General features: G+C 42.0%; 1 protein-coding gene across 2 annotated transcripts in view; it reads right to left on the bottom strand.

Annotated features, from left to right (window-relative positions):
• Positions 1 to 25266, bottom strand: part of SYN3 (synapsin III) — a 183467-nt gene extending 158201 nt beyond the window's left edge. For both annotated transcript variants that reach the window (XM_085321673.1, XM_085321672.1), the window contains exons 1-2: positions 24950 to 25266; positions 10997 to 11054 (exon numbers count right to left, since the gene is read on the bottom strand). In XM_085321673.1, the coding sequence (XP_085177799.1) occupies positions 10997 to 11054; positions 24950 to 25266 (375 nt within the window). The remainder of the gene's footprint in view (positions 1 to 10996; positions 11055 to 24949) is intronic.
• Positions 25267 to 25749: the final 483 nt, after the last annotated feature.

The following is a 25749-nucleotide window of genomic DNA, read 5'->3' as shown; positions in this document are numbered from 1 at the left end:
ACATCCAAACAGGCCTGGGAATCCTGTGAGTGGTAAGTCCTTCATACCAAACTGCCAGGACCAATTTCAGGCCTGCTAATATCAAGAGCCAGAAGAAAGGGAGAAATCCCCTTTGGCAACCATTGTCCAGGGCACCCTGGCAAGGAACGAGAGGTAGAGAGAAGGTCTGTGAGACTGAGTAAAGCCAGGACAATATCCCATCCCAGAAACACAATTCTAATCTTTTCCTGGTGTTAGCTTCTTCTTAAACGGAGTTAAGAACCATTGCTTCTTTCATGTAGCTGCTTTGTCCCATCTGACAGACTGCTGCCGGCTGGCGTTTGGAAGAAGACTGAAAACTTCAGTCAGCAGAAATTGTTTCCTGTTGATTTTCCAGTGCTCCCTGTATTTTTAACTTTGTGGGTTTTGTAGCCTGATGACTTCCCTTGGCTGGAATTTCAGGTCTGAGATCATCTCCAGCCTGAGTTTACCTTGCAGACAAAGAGGTCTTTGAAAGCAGCCCATGCAGATGGAATGACAGGTAACTATGCATAAAACAGGAGAACCTAGCTCCCCATCGCCTTGCAGAGTTATTTGCATTAGGATACATCAAATGTAAGAAGGCATTACGTTAATGTGATGGTGCTTTAGACTCACTATGCAATAGTGCCAAAGGCTGCAAAAACAATTAGGGTAACTGTGAACCAYGTGTGACAAACATGACACAATCCACTTTCAAGAGTAATGAAACAGTCTGTGAGACTTGGAGTATTTTTTATCTTTGGAAGGCTCAGATTTGAGAGGATGTCCACAGATATTTAAAGGATAATTCTGTTCAAAAAAAATGCCTATTTCACATATTCAAATTCATGGATCTCTCCAGATGATTTGAACTAAATCTTAACCTATTTTCAGTTTCTCCCATCAGTGTTCTATAGGTGCCAGAGAACATTTTGTTTATGTTTGATGAGAATAAAATAAAGATAAATTTATAATTTTAAAACATGCAGTAGAAGAAATGGCTGGCTTGACAGCCACAYGAGACACAGATTCAGGCTGTATTTAAACCATTTTTCATGAAATAATAGAAAATTGGGTTGGAAAGACTTCAAGGGATCAGATAGACCAGATACAGCAGGATCAATTCTACCTCTGTCATTCTGTAGAGATGCTACATATCTTCTTATATCTTCCAAGATGAAGAATCTCCCCAGGCAATCTATGTCATGTCTTAACAACCTTGGAAAGTTCTCCCAAAGTCCAATCTCAGTCTCTCATCTTAATTTCCTTTATCTCTCATCTTAATTTTTAAGCTTAATATTTTTTTGTCCATTGCTTCCTCCTACAGAACATGTCCTATCCTTGAGGATTTACTCCTCTTTCTTTCTTTTTTTTCCCTAGACAAAAACACCCCATTCTCATAGGTTTTTCTCATAGATGATGCTTATCAGCAAAGTGCTCAATATTCATGCTCTCACTGGGATTACCTCTGATAGGCCCACAGCTTGCTTTATTTGTGATGTCCCTGGCCATGATCTTTCAGCTGAGAACTGACCATTTTTTAATAAGATGGAAGGATGAGGTCTTTTGCCTTACAGACAATGTTCCAGTTCTAATGTTCCAATATGATCTTTGTCATGTTTGCAGCAATGTGACWTTTTTTTCTACTCATATTCTGACTGTGATCCACTGTAATCCTTATGTTGCTTTCTCCAGGCTATCAACTTGTCTTTCATTCCCCATCTTGTGCATCTACCATTAATTATTTTTATACGAGGGGGGAATCTTATCAATGTGTATAAATATCTGGTGGAAGGAAGTAGAGAAGACGGAGCCATACTCTTCTCAATGGTGCCCAGTGAAAAGACATGAGGCAATGGGCATAAATTGAAACAGAGGAAATTCTGTTTAAATATAAGAAAAAAAGAATTACTGTGAGGGTGGTTGAACACTGCAACATGTTGCTCAGAGAGGCTGTGGAGTATTCATCCTTGGACATATCCAAAACCTGACTAGACATAGCTCTAAGCAATCTTCTCTGGCTGACCCTGTTTTGAGCAGGGGTTGGACAAGATGCTCTTTAGAGATCCCATCCAGCCTGAGTCTTTCTGTGATTCTGTGATATGTTTAGTATCTGGCAGCAGTCCTTATTAAATTAAAATCCAAGAAATCATTCCAGTCTGCTCCCTGAGCAGATGTCAAGGTTCAACTCATCTTCTACATGGCACAGAAATGCAGGAATGGGGATGCAAAACAGTCTTTTTTATTTTATTTTATTTTTTTAAAAGTAAGTAGGATGCTAGGTTTGTCTACAGAGCTATCAGCATGCTGGGCTTTTTGAGCTGCTGAACTCTCTGAGCTCTCATCTGTGTCTAACCTACCCAGAACTGGCTCAGCTTGGTTATTACTTAAAAGGGGAGGAGGGAGCACAAAGTTATGCTAGACTTCTCTGTRAATATTTGCATACAGACCTCCCCTCAACACTTAAATAGCAGTAAGRGCTTTAGCACTGCTTTAACTGCAAATGGCAATGAAGCCCGAACCATGAGGCTGCCAGGAAACCTTTGTGCTTTCCTCAGTGTGACACTTCATGTGCTGTAACACATACACTGGCTCCTTGGAGGTTATTCTGAAACATAGATTACAACACTGAGCTACTACCATAGCCAAGCAGCTTTCCAGAAGGCAATTCACAGTATCCACATCAGGATCCTAAGCACGAGTTAAGTTAGTTGCTCTGCCCAGTCCCTCTAACYTCATGGACACAGCGGGTGGTGGGTCAGCTGTGGTGCTGGAGYGGCACGTGGCTCACAAGGCATTAGGTTTTGCATGGCTGGCAATAAAGCTGGGACTAGGGGTGTCAGTGGCTGGTGGGTAATCCCAAATCTCAGCTGTAGGAGGTAGGGAAGGGGGTGAGATGTTTGCTGAGAGTAATGTCTTYGGGTCACACTGAGATCGTGCCACACTCCAGGCTTCTGCAAGGGAGCAACGGTCTTCAGGAGCTGCTGTCCTGCTCTGCCTTTGGCTATCCTGGGGCTCCTCAGGCCCCACATCTCCTTTGGCTCTCCTCTACCCACCAGTTGTGGTGTACAGCTCATTAGACATAGGAATGCCRTTTTTCTTGCACTCATCCCTGTGTCAGGGAGCTGAGATGCCAGTTTACACACCCAGGCTATGTGTCTAAAAAGCCTGAGCTCCTCCTCTCATTCCCCATCCTGCTGCATGCATACACATTTTCAYACCTCTCCTCTGGGTCCAAGGTTTGCCATATATCATGCTTTTCAGTGGCTTTCCCACCCCCATCCCAGCCTCCATTCGGGCTGTCAGTCTGGAGTTCTGGGAATGAACTAATACACAGAAAGTGATGTTGGGTAAATTGAATATGAGTCAGGATTATGAAGGAGAGTATGAACAAGAGGACTGCTATCCTTTCACAATTCATTATTCACTTTACAGTCAGATCTTCACCTTGAGAAGATGGCCTATCTCCTCAAAGACTCCCCACCAACTTTCCCTCTCTGTCTCATCTTCCAACAAACTGTGCTGCAAAAACCCAGCCTCTGGTAAAGGCTCTTCACTCTCCCTGGCGTGCTCCTGAAAGTCTTCACCAGTTATTGCTGCATGTCTACATCTCTTCATTGTGATAGAAAATCCAGCCAAGGTAACAGGCTGATCTGTGTCATAGTTTGGGCACTGAGGAGGAGGAACTATTAATGTCTAATCAAACCACATACGTTCCTTGATGAATTTTGCACTTCAGCTTTTACATTGTAGTTTTTGGTGGGCCTTCCAAAATATATACAGAACGACAGGCTTTGATAGACACCGGACTGCATGCCACTAACAGCACATTTCACTATACTCATTACAAGCATTTCTATGCGAGTAAGCAATTCCTAATCCCAGGCCAGGGGAAGACTGAACATATCGAATGGATATGAACAAATGTGAGGCTAAGGACAGTACGTGCTTGGTATACACACGCATGTAGAGTTCGAGATTACAGACCCCATGTTTGCTTTCTCCTTAGTGTCTTTGCTGAGACACATTCACATGGGGAGGCACCCTGCTCTCCACCTGTTCCCAGTACCAGGACTGCTCTCTGGGAGAAAAGGACTGAAAAGGTCCAGCTGGGAGGGGGATGTTGTTATGTGACTACAGTGAGTGCTTCCACTACTGCTCTTTACATGTCCCAAAGCTAGGAAATGTGCTCCTAGCCTACAGATAGCGCTGATGCTGAAGGTCCATGCATCTTTATCTGTGTAAGTGCCTTTTGCTGTATCAGTTCTGATGGYATTTGGGATTGTCACAGATTATCATAAATTTTCTTTTCAGGYGTGACTGCCTGAAAATCAGAGCTGTCATTAGCAAATGCAAATTTCTAAATCTTTTGACCCCAGACAAAAGCTCAAAGCATGAACTCCATAAGCTTAAATGAAGAACAAAAAATGAAGATTTTATTTAGGAATTTGTGATTTTTTAAATCATTCTTGCTGTTTTTTAGTACCCTTGGTTCCTTCATGGYTTCTGAATGATTTTATGTGGCAAATTGTAGCAAATTGTCTTGTATGAGAACTGCTATTGCTCTTCTGGAATGTTTTCTGGCTTTCAGTTGGAAAAAAGCAAAACATATAATGAACAAAAATTATACAGTTAGTTGATGAGAGACTAATTCACACAGCCATACATAGGCCTATCAGACTTTACCTTTTGAAATGACCACTTTGGGCTACACATGAAAATACTGCTTTAGGACGAGAATACAATGGAGCTGGAAGACATGATTTGGATTAAAACTATCTTCTGTGTGTGCCAAGAACTTTTTTTCCTGACAGTGTTGCCAGTGGAGTCATAATCTATACCACAAGACTTTTCCAGAAGCATGTACATAGGACTTCACTGAATAATCATTCCCTGAAAAATAAACCAGGCAGCGGGAACAAGTGAATGAGCTGTACAAGAAAAATGCATGTCTGACAGAGAGACAGACCCACCTCTTCAAGGCAGGAAATGGTGGGAAGCAGACGGGTGGACAAACAGCAGGAATCAAAATTTAGACAAACCTTTTGGCCTCATCAATTCTCCTTCACCCTTTTCTCCCCTCAAAACATTAATTAGCTAATGCCAAGACTGAGAAAAGATGTCTCTGTATATATTAAAATCCCTTTAAGGAAAATCTGAAGGAAAWGTACCCAAAAGCAGCAGATTGTCTCAGAGAAAGGCTGCTTGCTCTTGCCTGCTACGTCTGTGTACTCTTCTCTCTCCTATGCTCTCTTCAGTCAGCACAAGACATGAGACTGGAAAAGACCACCATACACAGGGCCACACTGCATCCCTCCATGTGCATGAGGGCATGCCCAGAGCTCAAGGAGATCACAACCTTGGGATATGGACCTATGTGGTCCATAAGGAAAACTTTGAGAGTCATACGAAATCCTTACAACATTCAAGACTTAGGTTTGTCTGGGACAAGGCAGAGAGGGTAGAAAATGAGCTGCTGCATTACTACCAGCTGTCTCTAGCAAAATAAAATGTTTGATAGAGCACAAGTTTCTATCACTCYCCAGATGAGGAGATCAATGAGTCTTTGTCTTTAAGCAGGTTGTGATTGTAGCAGACAGGTCATGGAAAACAGGGAATAACAGTGTTTCATAGGCTGCTGTGCCACCTAGAAACTCAGCTGGACAAAAACCTCAGGAACAGAAATGTTATGCCCATCTTTGCAATATAGCCACATTCCTCACCTCTAACATCAGTGGCTATGGGATTGCAGTTACATAGGCAGGTGGGCAACCTCTGAGGCACATGTGTGCAGCAGGGACTGCTAGTAAGAGGCTTAGAGCATAATCCTTCTCCTCCTGACTATATTATATTTCCTGATGCTTCCTGCCCTGTTGTCAATGAAGGAAAGAGATGGACTGAGAAGATAAAAGCAAACTTAATTTCAGGAGAGACAAAAAGCAGTGTTGTCAAATCCTATGGCATTTAAGGTTCTTGCTTAAGCTATTTAATCAAACTTTCTCATTTCATTTAAAAAATAATTCTACCTTTTGTATCTCTAGAGAAAAGAACTGGAAATATATACCCCAAAGTCTCAGAAAATACAAGGTAAATAAGAACAATGAAGACATGAATTATTTTTCAAAATAAACTAGCAATATYATTTTTTGGAACTAGCTGTTTCTAAAAGATTAAGGTTTTACCCACACTAAACAAGATCTGAACTATCAGAGATTTAATAAGAATAGATCAAATAGATTTTCATTTTTTGACGTGTGTTTAGTCCAGTCTTACCATCAACTGTCATTGGTCACCTTGCTACAGAAGGATTTTCGATAGAAAAATATCCACTTAATGGAGATGTAATCCAAACTTCCTCCAAAGGGAAAAGAAAGRCCCCAATTCAGGAAAGCACTTGCACATAAGCTATATTTTGTGCAAAGTTACACTGCAGTGAAGTCAAATTAAGTGTCTTTCTGAAACGGAAATACTTCTATGTTTATAAATATATCATACGCCTACTTTCTGTGCTGAATGGACCCCTAAAAGGACTTATACTGAATTTGCTTCCCTGTTCTGGGGAAATTTTTCCAGGATTAAGCCAGAAATAAACTGAAGGGGCAAAGGAAGAAAGCTATAGGTCTGCACTGTACCTCACTCTGGGGCTTAAGATCCTAGACAAGACTCAAGCCTGTCAGTCAGTCTTATTTATGCCAGCACTAGATTTATTTAAAAATGCTGATGGAAATATTCATTGTCCTTTCAGAAGAAAGACACACTGTATACCTGAATGCAGGGGCAACCTTCCCTCTCTCCTTCCCACCACTCCCCCAGCTAGTGGTTTCCTCTGCTTTGGCTGAATTTCCTCAGTCATTCTTCTAATATCTAAGATGAGAGATTAAAAGAAGCTTTGGAAAGAGATGTTACATTGGATGAGCTGAAATAYGACTAATGTGAAAATGAAAGATATTAGGGAAACAGAACAGCTCATATGATGAGATGCTTCTGACATCAGTCTTCTCTGGATGCATTGTAACTGTAAATGCCCCCAGCTCCCCTATGACAGATGATAATAAATGTTATTCAACATCACTATGTTTCTGCAGCCCAAGTCTGGAGTCTCTGTTGCTATTAATGACATTTGGTTCTGCCTCTTTCACTTTACAGAATGACTTCCTTTTTCTCCTTTTATCTTCTCTCCCAGGAGCTTCCRCCACTCCAGCACTGAGCTCCTGTGCCTCTTGCTCTGTAGCCAGCTCCCTTTAGAAGGACAATGGACTTGCATGCATGAGTTTAAATCAGGAGTGTACAATGACAAATCCTGCAGCCTGTAAAGTGGTTAATAAGCATGTTTGGGGTATGACACGGAAGATCACAAGAGAAGAAACAGAGGTAGAAAGAAACTCAGCCCTTACATTCATTTTAATGAATCATAGGAAAGAGCAGAGGCTGGGGWGTACATATACATTGTAGCGTCACTGAAAACTTTCTCACCTGTTCACTGGCACGAGTCAATGTCAGTGACATCTGTTGTCATCATGTTAGCATTAATGGACCTACCTGAAGAACAAGGGCTTGGAGGTGGTATTAGGGTAATGTGGTTCATTTCTATATTAAACAACCAGCAAACTTTTTTCGGAAGTCTAGAAAACATGTTTTTATAAAAGCTGGAACTTATGGAAGCAGTTCCCTGGGCAGCTGGATGGCTYTTAACTCTCTTCCCTGTGGATTAGCCAATGTCTAAAAAGAACTGAATTCACCTCTGCTGAAGGAGCATGTAGAAACTTAATAACTTGAGATGTTTGTTTGTCAAATTCAGTCAAAATCAGTCAGTGGTTTCCAGAGTTGTCTGTTTGGAGGTTAGACAGAGAGAGCACACGCGAGACCGTGATCATAGACATCTTGCATTCYTCAAATAACTGCCGAGGAGGAGAGGCAACTCAGAGAGCTGGTAGGGGAGTATAACCGGATTAGATAAATTACTTGCTGCTGCTGAGAGAGAGAGAGAGAGACTTCTGCTTTCAATACTCCCATTGCATTATAAATAAGTGATGTCATGATTTTTTTWAAAAAAATCCCTATTTTCCTTGTCTACTTCTCCCAAAAAGAAGTGCCAAAATGGCTTGCTAAGATAGAATGAAGATATAACAGAGATGGAGATGAAAGAGGAAGACCAAAACCAAGAAAGCAAACTCTTCTTTCAGTTTAAACCAACCACTCAGCAACCTGAAAGAAAGGCAAAAAATTAACCCCGTGAAAAATTAAGGCACTTCCTCTTTTACAATGCAATTTTTAAAGAATGTTAAACACTTGAATATTCATTTCACTACTTTCCGTCATTCAAACTTTTTGTTATTTAGCTTTTCACGTCAAAACTATATTTTCTTACAAAGTATAAAAATTTCTCCTAAAACAATCTGTACTTCTGGTTGAGGCAAGTGGATATCTGAAGCATGGTCAGACAGAAAGCTGAAAAAAMAAATGAACTTACTGAGCAGACCAAGTGGCTTCTGAGGTGTCCCAAGAGTTAAGCTTTGATCTGATATAAAGTTTATTCAGAACCGAACAACAAGATTAGAACTTACTGCAGCATGGCACAGTTTATGTGCCATTCACATGATTCTTTTCTAGCGTTGTTATAAAGAATGGTCATCTAGGAACTCAAAGTGAAAAGTGTGCATCAGGCTGGTAATCACGGCTATTTCTCACATTTTTCCATAGGGAGATTGTGGAAGAACATTCATTTTTGGGGTCCAGAAGGTCTGTGTTCAGCCTCAGGTGATATGTGTCACAAAAGTTTAGAAACTGGGACTGCAAAAAAGGAGGATGACAAGGAGGGGAAGAAGTCTGTAGGTAATCTTGAAAGTAGCAATGAACAAAAACAAAATATCAAGAAATACTAAGAAAGAAAGGATGGGTAAAAACAGAAGAGGACGAAGAGCTGGAGTATGAAGAGAGAAGTGCCCCTTTCTTGGCCTGAATGATGTGCACAAGGGTCTGAGGTCAGATTCAAGGACTGCCCATGACAAAGGAGCATCTGTATTTCCCTTGATAGACAGTGATCTAACTGAGAAAGTGATGATCTCTTCTGTGTTCAAGATCCGGTGGAGTCATGAGCAGTTACCAGCCTGCTACGTGGAAGCTCAATTGCTTGATCTGAGGGGCAGGAAGGGGGCAAGTGGAAGCAGCTTGCGCCCTTGTTTATTGTTACTGGACTCTCCCACTGAGTACGCAGTTCATCCCCTGAAGCAATCTCCCAGTTGTCACACTGAATAGTTAAATGGGTCTGCAAGAGGAGATCGCAATGGCCCTTACCAGCAGAGCCAGGCCTTTGCTTGGAGCAATTTAGTGCCTTTTCTCAACCATGGACATTCAGCCTATGTGAAGGATCTCAAGAGGTGGGATGGGAGAGTTTCACTGGAAGAGTCTTTGGGGAATACTATAAGCTACCTAGCGATGACTTTAATACTGTCAGAAATCCAGAGCCCATTTCTGCCCTCCTCCACTCAGATGCCTTTGGAGGTAGTTCCTTTATAAGAAGCTGAAGTGAGGAACTTTTGAGGGGGAGGACTAAGAGGGAAAAGGCGGAGACTGGAGGTTTAGAAAAGAATTAAGATGTCACCTAGAACAGGATTTTGTTTTCAACAGGATGCTTTGAAGATGGCCCTACTTTAAGCAGAGGTTGGACCTGATGACTTCCAGAGGACTCTTCAACCCTAAATTATTACATGATTCCATGCTTCTATCTGAGAAGTGTGAATTTTTCTTCCATTCTCTTTTAGGGCATTTACTTGCCTGCAAAATAAAGACTTTGATCAGGAGGTGGAAGTAAAAATTGTTCTTATTACTATCAGTAAGTACTGACAAGTGAGATACCAATGAAAAGAGGAAGATGAAGGATTCATGGTATCACAATTCCAAACACATCCTGCTAACTTTTCTGYCCCAGACACAGTCTCTGAACAGAACGTGTTCTCATGTACTGTCCTAGGCAACTAGACAGCACTCCTTTGAAAAGATAGGGAACAATCTGTTCAGCACCGTATGTTCTGAGAAAGACTTCAAAACCACTGGATTAATATATTTATATACACACACACACAGACACATGCACACACACGACACAGAATCCCCAGCTTTATAAAAACAGGAAACACTAGGTAGTTCAAACAACATTGACCAGCTTTCTTTACCCATCCAAGTGGTATTTTTAGCATTGCTGGGTTTAAGATAAGCATGCAATTCCTTCAAGACCACCAGCTTCTCATCTCTTCACCTCACCCATCTTATGTCTGCTTTCAAGTTAGGCTCCTGCAGATGGTGACTGACAATTGTTTCTACTGTGACAATAGTATCTAAAAGCCTCAGTCAATACTGGCATTTCATTTTGCTAGGAACTTCACCAACACAGAGTGGAGGAAGCAGTCCCCATCATGAAGAGTTTACAAATAGAAGAAATGGTTGGTGCCAATGCTGACAGAGGAACAGATAAACAAGGAACTAGTCCAACTCCAGCATAGGATGTAGAGGATAGGACATGAGATCCCTTACCGTTTCTTTGGTCTTCCCATAGATACAGAGTTTTTGCCATGAGTGGTTACTCTGCATACTGAAGTCAAAGGATTTAGTTTTGAATCAGTATAAGTCCATAGTTACATTCCACATACAAGCTATATGTGGAATATAACCTTGCCAACATGCACTATGGCATACTGCTTTCCACTTTTGCAGGCACATATATGGGCCTGTGAAGTAGTCTTCCAGTGGAAGAAATGGTGGTCCCACAACCAGACCATAGTGAAACAGAAACTGATTCTACAAAGGCAGTGAGAAGGAAGAGATGGCCTTATAGGCTATTTTTGTTTATGGCTTCCATAATTCTATAAAATGGACATTACTTAAAATTCCTCCCTAATTCCTTTCTTCTCTTGAAGAAGAATATCCACAGATAATCTGTGGTTAAGACCTCAGCCTTGTCCACACGTATTTCCTAAAACAGATTTCAGTTATCACTGACCTGTTCCACTCGGATATCAAATTCTCCATTCACCTTCTTCCCTTGGAAATATTTGGCCCTGCAGAAGAAAGAACACAGATGGACATGGTCAAAAAAGATTTTTTGTTTTCATTATGTACTATTTTGCTCCTTCATTTCCCTTTCTGCTGAAGAATTTCTATCCGGGTCACAGCATGTTTTCCTAATTCTCATCTTCTTTCAGTTTTCTGTTCACCAAGATGAACCTGCCAAGCCAGAAGAAAACCACATTGGAAAGTTCCTTCAAGGCTTGTGACTTTTTAATTTTATTTTCAAACTGAAAAACAAATGTTCTCCTAATCTTTTCCAGAGCAACAATTCTAATCAATGATGAGATTTTACTAAATCTCATTTAATATCCAATCCTTAATCTGGAAAAAGAGGGAGAGCAACTTGATTTTCTGCCAAGGCATCAGAAACTTTTTTCTTCTGATGCTGAACAAAAACCTTTATCAACACAGTTGAAATGCTTGTAAAGCCTTCTCTCCTCCTGATACTAATTTAGAGAAACAGCATGTGTAGCTCCACATTCATTAATGCAGGATCTTATCTTCTGAACTGAGAAACTRCATTTGTTTCAGAGTTGAAATGTATCGTGGGAAGGACTGTTCTGTTATATCTTCCATTACTTCTGCTACAGAGGTACACAACAGAATGCTTGCAGAGGGATGGGTCACTTATAAAAGGGGAAGGCTGACAGTAGTGCTGGAGAAGAAGATACAGGAAACGGGCAAGTAATTCTAGCTTTTTTATTTGTATTTGCATTTTATAGTCTTTATTGTAATTAATAACCAGGGCAATTGTCAATTGGATTTTCCCTGTGACTGTGCTCCTCAACTCTTCCCCTCATCAAACAAACATCACAGAAGGCAGAAAAATGGCTCATAAACCATGAATTCAGACTATTTTCTCAGTTTGCTCTCATTTTTCTGTATTGAAAATTTCAGGAAGATCATCTAGGTCCCCAAAAGCACTTCTATTTGGAAAGCATTGAAAACACAGTTAAGCCCTGCAAAAACTGTTTCCAGAAACAAAGTAACTCTCTGAATTCTGTTTCCAATTGGCAAAGATAGGACAGAATAAAGAAGTAAAGGAAAATGAGGGGAAGCCGGCTTTGCTCCCTATTTTATAGCATTAACAAAAAAGAAGCTGGCTCACATTTTTACTATGTGTCTATTTGTTCCAATAAAAAAAGGAGAGGCAGTAGAAAGGAAAATTTCCCCATAGTTTTAAGAAAACATGCACACTAGTTTTCAGCTGAAGGCTCCCCTCCTCCAGCAACGTGAAATATAAATAAAACAGTTGTTTTGTTTCGAGATGTTGGCTTGAAACTAAGACAAAAGTCTTCGTTTTATTAAAAAAAAAAGACATAAAAAATGTCAAAGTTTTCTGATTGGTTGTAATGAGAGTATCTGAGGGCCACATCACACTTCCCTTCGCAGGCAGCCCATCCATCAGCATGGTGCTAATTAGTCCTCTGAATAAAAGTTAGTGCATAACAGTGTAGCATCCAGGTGTGASGCAGACCAAGTGGCTTGAAAACTCTTGTCCAATATAAAAAGCAGAGCTCTGGTCATCTTTTGCGTCTTTCAGTTTATGAGTGTTGCATGAAAAAAAGCAACTCGGCAGACAAGCAGAGACATCACGCCTTTAACAATAAACAGGAACGCTACCCACACTCATTTTCTAGAGGTATTACTGGGTCTGGCAACATTCCTCACTGTTAAACATAGGGAATATTACTGGAACCAGCRACTTCTCAAAAACTCGAATAAGCTTTAAGTGGGCCCACAGGAACTGGTCTGAAATTTGAGGCGCTGTATGCACTGGTACAAGCTTGTTTTTACTCCCAGCACACTTATAATATATAGTCCTTACCCACATTTATGAACACACACTTCCTCCCTCTATGGCCTCTCCTCTGTGCTGACCAGCTGGTTGCAAACTTCTTGGTGCTGCTTTGCTTCAGCTTGTAATGAGGTGTGATTAACCGCAGTCTTCAATCCAGTACAGATGGAGTGAAGAGGCTTCCACTGCTTAGTCCAGGAAATTAACCTTCATACAATTAAAATCTCCTCTCTACAAACTCTACAATACTGGCTGTATTTGCAGATAGTCACATAGCGGGTACATTTAGTGTGAGGGTTCATCAGAATAGCGTAAAGCATCTCGAGTTAGACATCACATGACCTCTGCTTCTTATCCCTGTTTCCGTGCAGGCTTATCCTCATCTCTCAGATAACATTCTTTGAATAGCGCAGTATATAACTTTCTTTCAAAGACAGCTCCCAGAGGGGTTAACCTGCTCTGAGTGTCTCTGAAGACTACAGGTGCTAAGTAATTTGCAGTCAAATGTTTTGGTCAGCTCATCATTTTGTCACAGTCCAAGGTAAGAATGAAACACTTCTTACTGAGACATCTCTGAAATGGATGGAGTGATGTTTTTAATTCRCACCTGGTGTTTCCAAGCCTCTGGGCAGTAGAACCTATCATATTGAAAGGAAAAATAACTTTAGCCTCACCCTAGAGGTTGAAACACCTAGAGCTGCTGAAATTTCAAGGAAGTTGGAATCATTGCTGATGCTGCAGAAACATCACAATGTCTTGGTGGCAAGAGGAATCTTTTACATGGTGCTGTGCAGCATGTGAAATGGCTTCTGGTACCAAAAAGAGCTCAGTAAGCATATGATAGAGGAAAGGAAGAGCACATTGCTCTGATGAGGATGCAGGGAAAAAAAAAAAAAAAAGGCGTTTTCTGGGGTATGGGACAGCATACCAGACATTTGTGATGTTCTCTGCCCCAAAACAACGTGAGTCTCTATGTGCTCTGTTCTTCTAGACATCTGCCCATAAGTGATTTGCTGGGGGGTTTAGCTAGGCAGTTTGTATTGCAGGCAGGTGCCTCACCCAGGAGACCAAAGAGCTCTCTGAGGAGCCTCAGCAATGTGTCCCCCTAGATCTCCCAACATAGCCAACTGCTGCTCACCACCTYTAGGAGACAGAGGCCACCTCCCCAGCACTCCCAACATGAGGCTGGGGAAGACCAAGCCAGGGATTGGCCAATTTAATCCACCCCCACTCCTGCGTAGCGTGTGGCACTGACCATTGCTAGCCAGGCAAGTTCTTTATTTTAAAACATGCCAGATGTTCAACCCTTCAGAACACAGTGTTATAATTTGGCTACGCAGGGTGTAGATGGGGTGGTGTGGTTGTTGTGATCTCAGTAAATTAGCACATAAACATATTTTGACTGAAGAGAATTGCAGAGCTACGCTTAAGAGTAATTTCTTGGGTGGGATTTACAGCACTAGGAAATGCATTTAAATGTTGCCACACTGGTTGGAGGAGAGGTAGTGCCATAATAAGCAGCTGAATGTTTGCCCCTGCTTTCAGGGAGAAAGCTTTGTCCTGAATCCCTCTCTCTTCATGACAAGGGAGCTGCATGCTCTGGAATGGGATGTATTTTCTGGATGCATCCAAAAAATATAACTTCTGCTTTCTGCTTCAGCCTTGACATGATTACAGGGCCACAGGAAATCTGATGCTTGTTTTTATGAAGTAATTTGGAAAGAATAAAAGCTTGTTTTCCAGAGCTATCATAAAAGAGTCCCAGCCTGTCTCAATGAGTGTGGCTGGAGAAAACATAGACCCTATTTTCTATCAAATACAGAGTGTATCCTTAATAGAAGTGGAGGAAAAAAAGCTTGGTATTTTTGACCAATTCACCTTGACTCACCTATACAAAAGGTATTTCATGGAAAGCCTCCTGGCTTGGATAATTTCATGTATAACATTAATTATACACACCTGTGAAGCACATATCTGCATAAGGGATGACAGGAGTGATGTTAGACACACAGCCCAATTTATCCCTCAGGTGTCACAGACATGCAATTAGGGTGGCTTGTATAGGCTTATGCATGGGCTGCCTGGATCCCCATGCTCCCCTGCACCCTTGCACTAATGCCCATATTTTGCATACATAAAGATTCAATTCTGATAGGGCACTAAGTCCCCCTTCAAAACCACTGCTTCACCTGCTTCACCGGAGCTTGGAGGAGGCTGTGCAGGGTCAATGGGCCAGGAGTACACAAGTTGGGGCTAACCTGCAGTGCCAGGTTGCTTCTGAGTCACTGGGAAGCATGGCACAACAGAAGYAACTCTCTCCTGTGGAGTAGAGGCTTCCAGGGGCAATGGCAAAGGGCCAAAATTCATGAGTTACTTTTGCTGGGGGAGTACAGAAAAGTCACTATAAATGACATTACAGCTTGCAATTTCTCTCTGCCAATGGAAGTACAATACATAACTGGTTACATCTACCTTGTTCTCTTTCTGCCTTAGAACAAACATAGGTGCAATAAATGCTCTGTCCCTCAGCCAATGCATATGCTTAGTATAGGACTCCAGGATGTGTGATTTGCACAGAGATTGCACAGTCTCCCCTGGAGTAATTTGCTCTCTCTCCCCACCCTGCTTTTTTTCCTCTCAGTGCAAAGGAGCATATCAAAGATGCTTCAGAGGACTGCCTCAGTCTTTTCCTCAAGGTCTGTGGGATACAGAGACTTGGAGATGTGGTGGAGAACTGTATAACTTCTACCAGGCTGCAGATTGCTCTGCACAGGAGAGGAGTAGAAAAAGACACCTGGGTATTAAGCAGTAGCTGGAAAAGAAGCCCAAGGAGCTCATCCTCAGGTGCAGCGCCACCGGCCAGGACCCCATGTAAGAAAGGGTACAGAATGCCAGCTGCAGTATCTTAGCATCAGGAAAAAAGGGGGGATAAGAGATTGTGAAGTGAATCATGAGGGATGGGAGGAAGTCAATGATTCAAAAGCTTAAAGCGGTTTCTGTGGGTCCGTTAGCTGATTGAAGCAAAAGTTATGACACATTTTGCAGCTCTAAAGACAGGTCAACATTCTGTACAAAATCCAAGGGACTTTCTTCAGGATATCCTGTGAAATGGCTTATATATTAAGTAATTTTCTAGGATAGGAAGAGACCAAGGAAATACAGCTTAAAACTTCCTGTAGGAGAACTCAGTGCAGCTGATGCAGCAATTGTTGCTAGCGTGTTTTGGAGTAATCCAGCAGCCGTTATCTCAGCTTTCCACAGGATAGCTGTTGTCACATGGCAGCTGCCCTGTCAGCAGCTCACAACTGGGTGGGCCACTGTGTCTCAGCTTGGATGCTCAAAGGTTGGGGGGTCCACAGTAGTCCACATGACTAAATGCGGACACATTATCAGCTTGTCTGAGACATTCCTAGGTTGGTACTTTACTTCATTGAAAACCAAGCTTTCTTTCCCCAGGTGGAAATAGAGGGAGGATCCCAACCCATTGTTCTTATTTGACTGCTTAATTCAGAGCGATTGCCTCATGGAATAGCATCTATGTTGTTCTTACCATCTAACAGACAAGTTAGAGATGTTGGTCTTTCAGTGGGGTAAAGAAGAAAGGCAGCAGGAAGCCTGACCCTAACCTCCACCACAGTGGGACATCACTGTTTGACTGTTTGAGCTACAAAAGCACTATACTTGCCCCTCCAAAACAGGCTTATTGTCAAGGCGAGCATGCAGAAGAGGCACACTGGGATGTCATATTGGCACATTCCTCCAAGTCCTCTGACCATGTTAGTGCCTTGGGATCAAGACACGACAACCGAAAAAAACATACTTTGGAAAGTGCCCACTTCTTATCTGGAATTTCAGGCAGCCTTTCCCACCCTGTGGAGGTGCCAGAAAAAACATGCTGAGGAGGGGAACGTGCAAGACTCATGGGGAGAGGTGAGCAACAGAGCAGGTGGAAGGAAGAAAGAGGTAGAGAAGTGATGAACGAATGAAATGAGTAAATAAACCAAAAGGGATCAATGGATAAATTGTGGAATCATCTGAATTATTTCCCTGAAATCGAATTACGAATATTTCTCTCAAGCCTCTTGGGAAAATAAGGCATGCAGTTACTTTCTGGATCAGCCTAGAAAATGCCAGGCTGAAGCCCCCTGGATTGGGTGTAGGGGACCTCATGGAGGGGGGGATTAGCCACTGTAAGTAATCCCTTTGTCAAAGAGCCTGGGGGCCCAAGTGATGCACAAGGCACTCACTGTATGTTCGCATTGTCTCCCTCATAAAAGGGGCTGGGACTGGGAAAAAGGAGGCAGTTTCCAGGATACTAGCGAGCAGCCTCTGGAATGCCCTGATCCCCCAGCCCCCAACACGCTATAAAGACAGTAGGGAAGGGAGGAGGGAGAAGACATGTATTTGTGCCCTTCTTTCTTTGGGGGTAAAAACAAGGAAGGTTTTTCCCTTTCATGACCTGGCCCTCAACCCCTTCACCCTTTCTCTCCAGTTTAGCAATTCCCAGCTACAAATAGTAAGGACTTTTGAGATGGTCATGTCCTGACTGCCCAGGTGCTAAGGAAAGGAAAGTTACTCCATAAGTGCTGGAGTTTACAGGCTACTGGGTTTTTTTTGTCCATATCTGCTACGGCCCAGAGAGACAAACAGACTGGTAGTTAATATTTATTCTGCAGGACTACTCAAGAAACCCTAGGGGGAATCAGGATACTAAAGATGGTGCATAAACACTTGATAGAAAGTATTCCTTTCGACATCTCAGAAAACAAGGTTCAAATCGTAGGTTAGATGGGTCAGACACAATAGCAAAAARGAGGAAACAGTATCCCCATTCTACAGAGAGGAGAGAGAGGTATCAAGAGGTAAATCTATGGTTTGGATCAGTACAAAAGGTAGCTTCAAATACACTGACACTTCACCACCAACACCACAAAAATATTAACTCCAGCCCTGGGATATGGTATACTAAGCCTTATTTCTTCCCAGGGTTAGATTAGTTTGATCATGGTGCTATCACCACCTTGCTTGCTGTGGCTGCCTACTCCAGAACCGTCTCAGATGTGTTGCAGATATGCCCTCAGTATCTGAGGTCAGATGGTGAGTCCATGGGAACAGATCTCCTTTGTTCCCTTCTCGTAACAACCACAAGACCATACCTGCTCTGATTACTGTAAAACCGTCCCTGAGGCATTATTAGTGGCAGGATCACACACCATCAATAGAAACTTCTCTGTCTCTTCTCCTGAAGGAGCTTGTATTGGGTCTGTCATGGTGGGCATTTTTTTKGGGGGGAGGGGGAATAAAGCAAATACTCGTGGTGAAGTCATTTATGAGGGTCATAGATCCCACCCTACAGAGCTGGAAGGATTTTCTTGGCCTGAATGCACACAAAGTGGGAAACTTTGGGGCAGGAAGGGAGAAGGGTTTTAAAAAACTTTTGTGAGCTCCTCCCTTTCTTTTAGGGCTAAAAGTTGATGAATGGAACCAAAGGTCTATTTTCAGGGGACACCTGGTTTGGCAAAGCACTAGCAGTTTAATAATTGCAGATGCACAACCATTGAGGCTCTGTTTCTATTGAAAGAAGTACAGTCTCATATAATACTTGCCTCCAGGCATCTCAGAGGCTGTTCTCCTTTCTGCACCACCTCCTGCTAATGAAATAGGGATATTCAAAGCGATTCCCCAAGAGAAGAAGCATTAGTTAGTGAAATGCTATTGCTYTGGGACATTGCTTTTTGTGTTCCCCTGAGCGGTCAGGATAGGAAGGACTCTGCTGTAGGTCTGATTTCCACCCCCTACCCTCCATCTGCTCTCTCAAGGGCTGATGTGCAGTCACATTCCTCCTTGCCACAAAGAGCTCGAGGGGGTTCTTTAAGTCAGCTTCAGAGCTACGGTACAACATGAGGCTGCAATTTTATTTTGCTTATTATTTAAAATAGTACATTACTGGAACATTTCCATGTTACTAAATCTAGATGGTATGGCCTGGAGCTGTTTGCAAGAGGTATCATTTTGTKGAGGATTGTGCAATATTTTATTCCAGTTACTCTTCTGAATGGAAGCCCACTTCTAACCTCTCTGAACTTTAGGAGCAAGGGAACCAGTCTAACTAGGCAACACTGAGGCAAGGTTGTTGACTTTCATATGAAAGTAATCTGGCTCAAACCCTGAGAAATACAACTGAGGATTTTTTTTTTTTTTTTTTTTTTTTATACAGGACTAGGCAGGACATTCTGAGGTTAAATTCTATGCATTTATAGGAACTCTGGTAAAGTAATTAAGGTCCCAGATTTGACTTGCATTAGCATATTTATAACCTGGTGGGGAATGTTTTCCATATTCCTTATGTCTATTTTTGTAATGATACTAATCCTTTACATTTCTGTATCACCTTTCATTCAGGACTAGATTTCAAGTTGCTTTACATATGCAGGACAAAAATACAGACTGATATAATGGTAATATACATAAAACAGATTGAAGAGCTATGTGATAAATGTAATTCACTGAATACCTCTGACAGTCTTACCTCCTTTTTATCCCTATTCCTGTATGTTAAGGAATATTTCTATTTCTCAAAATCTTCTTGCTGCTTCCAAGCACCTTTTAGTTTTATACACACACGCACTCTACTTAACACAAATGTGCCACCCTTTTCCCCAGAATGGAACTTTTTCCCCCAAGTCACAGAAATATTCAGTCCTGGATAGACATAGTCAAATAACTAAAATGTATGTTTTAATGATAGATCTATGAAAACATAAATTTCACTTGTAAGTTTTCCAAATTAAAGCTGGCTAATCACATAGAATTCCTGAAATCTAAAAATGTCACTTCTGTATAATAAAAGTTAATTCATAATTATTTATTGTCAGTTACCACCATATTAGATGGTTTTGGTCTTCTTGCATAAAATAGAATCATAGAATGGTAAGGTTGGAAGGGGCCTCTGGAGATCATCTAGTCCAACCCTCAGCATAGCCCATATGGGGATTGAACCYGTGACCTTGGCATTAGCAGCCAACTGAGCTAAACCTGCCCCCTGAAACAGACAAAACTTTGCAATTTAGTCTGCAGATTCCTGAGGTCAAATTTGAAGTATTCACTCTGGATAATGAAGTTTAAGTCCAAAAGCTAGTCAGTCTCTTTTCCTTATATTTCCCTCAGCTAGCTACAGAAATATCCCACTGAATGTGAGCCTCAGTAAACCATCTTCAGCCTACTGAAAAGTATGAAATGACGTGACATTTGCAGAATATTTTAAAAAAGTAATTATTTGCAAAAAAGTAGGGCTAAGGAAACCCCAAATTTGTAAAATTCAGTATTAGATTGTTATTATTTCACTAGAAACATTTTTTAGACAAATACATCTTTAAGGCTTAATATTGTCAGGTACTACCAGAAGTAAAAATTGTTTTATTTTAATTAAAAAAAAGGGGGGGGGGGTTGATAATTTCCTCCCTGCAGTGAAACATGGTAATCCCGTCAGGTCAGTACATAATCAGACCTAAATTATGACAATATTATTATACAAAGAACTATTTTACATGCTTTTAGGAGGATTTCATTCAGTATTAATCATATTTCTTCTCTTCCTTCACTTCCAAGACTGTTGGAGACACTATGTTCACTTAGCTTTAGCTATAAAGTGGGAAAACAGCAGTGCAATTTTTTCCCTGTTAAAATATCCATAGTGGCTTTTTTCTGTGAAACATGGTACAGCCTTAGTTTGCCTGGGGCACATGCATTTTGTACAAGACAGCATACAACACTGAGAGCACTTGAAAGGGCCTAGAATTTGGCCAAAACACACCAATGACTCTGAAAAGTGATATGAGATACTTAGCAAATGCAACTAGGTAARGGCTTTGTTGTTCTGTCTGGTCCAAAAAGCAATGTTTTTAGCGTTTGATGTTAATGGGAGCCTTAGCTATGTGTGATCACATCTCAAAGAAGTGGTTTAAACCTGAAGCATTAGGCTAGAAAGCCGAGTGCTTTTGCAGATGATGGGGGTTAACAATTCACAGTTCTAAATCCTGTTTGATCTGCTGAGAAATTCAGTACAGCAAGAGCATGATTTGACTTAATAGTGCTTTGGGCAAGGAAACTGCCAGTGGTGGGATGTTTTCCTCCTGGATGAGGTCAGGGTGCTGGAACCAGCTGCTCTGCTGTTACATGGAGTTCTGCCATTCCCTGTCCTGTGGTCCCGCTCCCTTTCGCTGTGTGTTTGCATGCATGCCCATGTGTGTGTGCACGTGCATGTGGGTGTATATACGCGTGTCTGAACTTCCATTTTCTGGCAGCCACTCTAGCTGTGTTGTGGATTCATTTTTAGAAGTCTCCAAATGCATTTCTTCCAGGGCACAGATACTCCTGCAGTGGCTGTTTGCCTGGCCCACAAGGACCTGCCTCCTTCTCCATGTGGAGGCTGCCCAGCTGAGATATGTACCACTAATGACAGAAGAGAGAGAGGTTTTCTCTAACGTGCGGATGCACTGATATATTCACTTCTGCGGGCTGCCAGTCAAAGCCAAGAGAATGAAGGAGCGGTAGAGATAGTATTTTCCTCTTGTGCACACCCTGTACATGGCAGATTAACTGTATACTTCGGTGCAATGTGCTAGAGCAGGAAAGATGGAAAATTTGTCAAATATTACTAGTTTACCAGAAAGCTGGGTCAGTTTCTTTGCTTTTAATAGAAATTTTCTTTTACTGCTGCTAATGCAGAGAGCAGCTGATTATGTTCTGTAGAGCTCAAATTTCTTTCATGATATTTTATCTTTGGAATAAATCATGCATGTCAGGAGTGGTAAGGATTTTATAGAAGATGGCCCATGGGTGCTCTTCACTTCCTCCAGATCTCTGACAAAAGCTGAATGCTATACTGTACTATCAGCAGACCAAGTGGCTCCTTAAGGTGACAAATGGCAATCCTTTCTATTTTTAAAGTGCATTCAATATGCATTCTCCTATTTAGGATGCAAGATCTTTTCATCCTGGACTTGTGCAACACCTAGTCCTAATTCATAATTGCAGCTCTTTTGCAGCTCTTTGTCTCTGCTGTAATACAAACAGTGAAGATAAATTCATGTTTGGCTTGGCAATATTGCTATWGTTTCCAATTATGAGAAAGTGTTTTCATTTAAAAAAGAGAAATCAAATGGCAGATTGCACTGTCTCTCACTCTTTCTGTCTGTGAACAAGATACTCCTTGTTGTAAACTCTGTGTAACTTGCTATGGGATAGAAAGTATTGCAAAGTCTTCCTATAAAAGTAGAAAAATAAAGGTAGCTCTTCAGTAGTTATTTCTTGGGTATTTTTTATAGCCAAGTTAACTATTAAAAAAAAAAAAGAAGAAGAAGAAGGAAAGAGAGAGCCCTTTCTAAAAACCAAATACAAAAGTTTCAGAAGCAGCAGGAACTGTGGTGGGCAAAGGCAAAATGCATTGTAAATGTGATGCTTCTTCAAAGCTAAAAACAAGAGTACAGAAGCAACCCTTGATTATTGTTCACACTCCAAAGTCTGGGACTGTTTCTGTAGTTGAAGCAAGGGGGACAGCCAGAATCCCCAGATAATCTGCTTTTTCAGCTGTGCTCTCAGAAGGCAAACACTGCTGCCATTGACCGTGCACTGATTAGCCTGAGCTCACATAGCATACTAGCTGAGACCAAAAAGGCAACCAGCAATACTCAGAAGCATCTCATCCAGAATTAACAAGCACAGAGTCATTATTCTTTCCAGTGTTGCTGTCAAAGGATCAGTGAAGTTCCTGGAGACATATGAATCAACTACAAGTAGCAGTCCTGGTCCACTGGAGTGGTTGCACAGGTACACTTCCTCAGAAAGGAYGATGTGTTATCTTTACATTGTGACTGTTTCTAGCCTAAGCATGTTTTTTCACCCATGCTACACAGAGCCTTGGAAATCTGTGGTAGACAAGGGTTAGTAATATTATTTCCTTGTTTTTTGTGTCACACGTGTGTCATGATACTGTTGTGAATGCGAACACTGATTTTGTTTGGTGCCCACAGAATCTTAGATGCAGAGTAAAAGCAGGGAGCCTTTGCAAACAGTATTGTTTAATATTTGCAGGCCTTTGAATGGAGGCAGAGACCTGAAAGGATTGAAAAGGATCCCCCATCACATACATAAAAACTGTTGAGTTACAGACAGGAGAGGAATAGCCAAGACAGCAGGATGCGTCGAGTGCTTACACACAAGTTGAGGAGTGAAGACAGCACAAGAAGTTGTACCTCATCTTTATATCTCCCAGCTGCTGCTCCTTGGGCAAACTCAGTTCACAGACCATGAAGTCTGCATGACAGAACAGCAGCTGGGACATATAAAAGCAAGGATTTCAAGGCAGTATATATCTTAAATCATGAAAGTGCTGCAATAGACTCCAACCCCCCCCTTGCCCTTGCCTAGACTCCCTTCAGCCACCATTAATCTCAAGGAAAAATTAAATTGGCCTTTGAGCTTGTGCTTTCCTCTCTGATTACAATGTTTGGTCTAAGCAGTGCTGGCTAAGCCCCAGATGCTAGAGCTGTGCATTGGAGGCACTCCCATTCCCAGCAGGAGGATGCTATGTTAAGGGACTGCCACCTGGCAGCATCTTCAAGGAACTGCAAAAAGCTAAGCAGAGACAGAGGACAGTGAGCACCGGTTTGCTGTAAGACTTGCAGGTACACCCAGGACAGAGACAATAGAGTTCAGCCAGGGGAATCATCAGGGCCATACTGGTGTGGCCAGTTGAACGACTTTGCCTAAGATGCTGCTACTCTGATAAAAGACACTAGGCTGATGAAACATTTGATGTGATGACCTCTTACTAGGAACTTTCACATTCAGTTAAAAAGTTGTTGTTCCTTTGAGAAAAATCCCACTGTTTTCCCTCATGTACTTCAAGCTGGTTGAAGCAGCCTGACCTACCTATACACTGTCACCACTCCTTGATGCTAGGGGAATGAAGAAAACCAAAGTGCAGCACTCTTGCCTTGTGAGGATACCCCCAAGAGGCAGGTCCCACCTGTTCCCAGTCTTCTGGGAAAGCAAAGATGACCAAAGATGACCACTTTATTGAAGAGTAGATTGGGATAAAAATGAAATTGTCTCCCTTAGCCAAAACCCAGTAACCCACCTTTATTTCACTCTGACAGATCTGTGCGTTCCTCTTGCCTGCGCTACCCTTTCCATTTTGCTGAACTCAGAGGGTCAGTGACAATTTCTCACTGCTGTATTGACACGAGCTGGCAGATTAAACACAGCRTCTCCTCAGCACATGCTGTGGTCTTTAACTGAAACAGGTCTCGTGGCCAGCTTGCCTAAAGCTTTCTAGATCAGCTGACTTYGAAAGGAAGCATGCTGCAAACAGTAGGCCATTTCTCTATTTTGGAAAACTTCAGTTGTCCTACACAGCTTTTGGAAAGGGTCCTCTGCTGTCAGATCTCACAACAAACAAGCTTCCAAACTTCTGTTTCAAAACAGAGAGCTGTTCAAACAAGACAAACTTGAGGCTTAGCTGAGCCCCAGAGGCTTTTGCTAATAGCCAGTATGATTTGCAGTCAAAATGCTCATGCTCAGCTCGTGAGCTGAAGTCATTATCATTACTGATATATGGCTTGGATTATTTTTCATTAATTTGTGTATAAATTTGCATACCGGAAAAAGTTCAAGAGAAAAAGAGGCGGAGATAAGAGTTTCTATTCATTTACAGAGCCAGCACAGACAGTAGACCATACCTCTCCATGAGCTCCTGAAGTATGTCATTAACACACCTTCAGCCATGTTCTCTTAGGATCATTGCCAGATATCACAGCTCAGCTAAGTCTGCTGAGCTACGAATGCTCTATATATGTTCATATACATAAGAGGCTGTCAAGGAGTTTGTCAACCAAAATATTTTTCCAGTAAGATTAAACCTACTCCGCCATTTACATGGACAGAAACCAGTCTGGGGTGAGAGCTAGTGACCTACATATGAAAGTGTCTGTGTACTCCCCCTAGAGACATCTTGTGCCTCCTGATCGCTCTCCTCCCCCAAACTTGATGGAGATGAAGGCAGCAGGTAGGATTGTGGTAACTTACCAGTCTGTGTGTGCATCATCAATCACCAAGAGGATCTTGGGTTTCTGGGCCACAGGTGGTGCGGGGCTGGCCGAGTGATCGATTAGTCCTGCRGCTGCTTGTGTGGTTTGCTTCATGGCGCTAGAGATGGAGCTGAAAATGCTGGTGCCAGGAGAGGAAGCGTGGGATGGCTGCAGTGGCTGCGGATGTTTTCTCTCCATGGCAGGAGAAACTGGAGAGCTAGTGGAGTTGTCAGGGCGCTGCAGGTCCATCATGTAGCCATTGGGCAAATTAGCCACAAAACTACTGTCTGAGAGACGCCTTCGGAGGAAATTCATTGTTGAAGCGTTGTTTGGAAGTTTTGTCAGCAAGAGCAAGACTAAATAACAGCGTCACTAATCCAGGAGAATAYGTCTGTGTGTGTGGCACCTGGAGGGTACTTCCCTGTAGTCAGGGCAGACTGGCTCTCTTCCTYGAAATCCTGCTGGAGAAATATACCTTTTTCAGATATATTTTCTTTTTCTCCTGTGGGAGTACAACCAAAGACACRTATGTGAGGTACACACTGAGTTTTATGTAAGAAAAACTCTCTAGGCCATTTAAATGGGCATCTTTATGACCAAAGCTGATTTTTRTGCAGTATGTTACAGTATAGCCATACATACGGAACAAAGTAGGTTTTATGGTTTTCACTTGTCCCCAAACAGTGCCCCACTGGAGCAGACTGGCTTACGCTAGCCTAGAGGCTAACAATTCAAAGGAAGTGGAAAGAAATTTCCAGCGTGCTTATGGCCATTTCTATAATTCTGTTCACCATGAGG

Source organism: Rhea americana, unplaced genomic scaffold, assembly GCF_003343005.1.
Source record: "Rhea americana isolate MKP2758 unplaced genomic scaffold, rheAme1 scaffold_70, whole genome shotgun sequence".
In the NCBI taxonomy this organism is placed as follows: domain Eukaryota; kingdom Metazoa; phylum Chordata; class Aves; order Rheiformes; family Rheidae; genus Rhea; species Rhea americana.
Note: the sequence above shows the minus strand (reverse complement) of the source record. Positions and strands in the feature narration are given on the sequence as shown.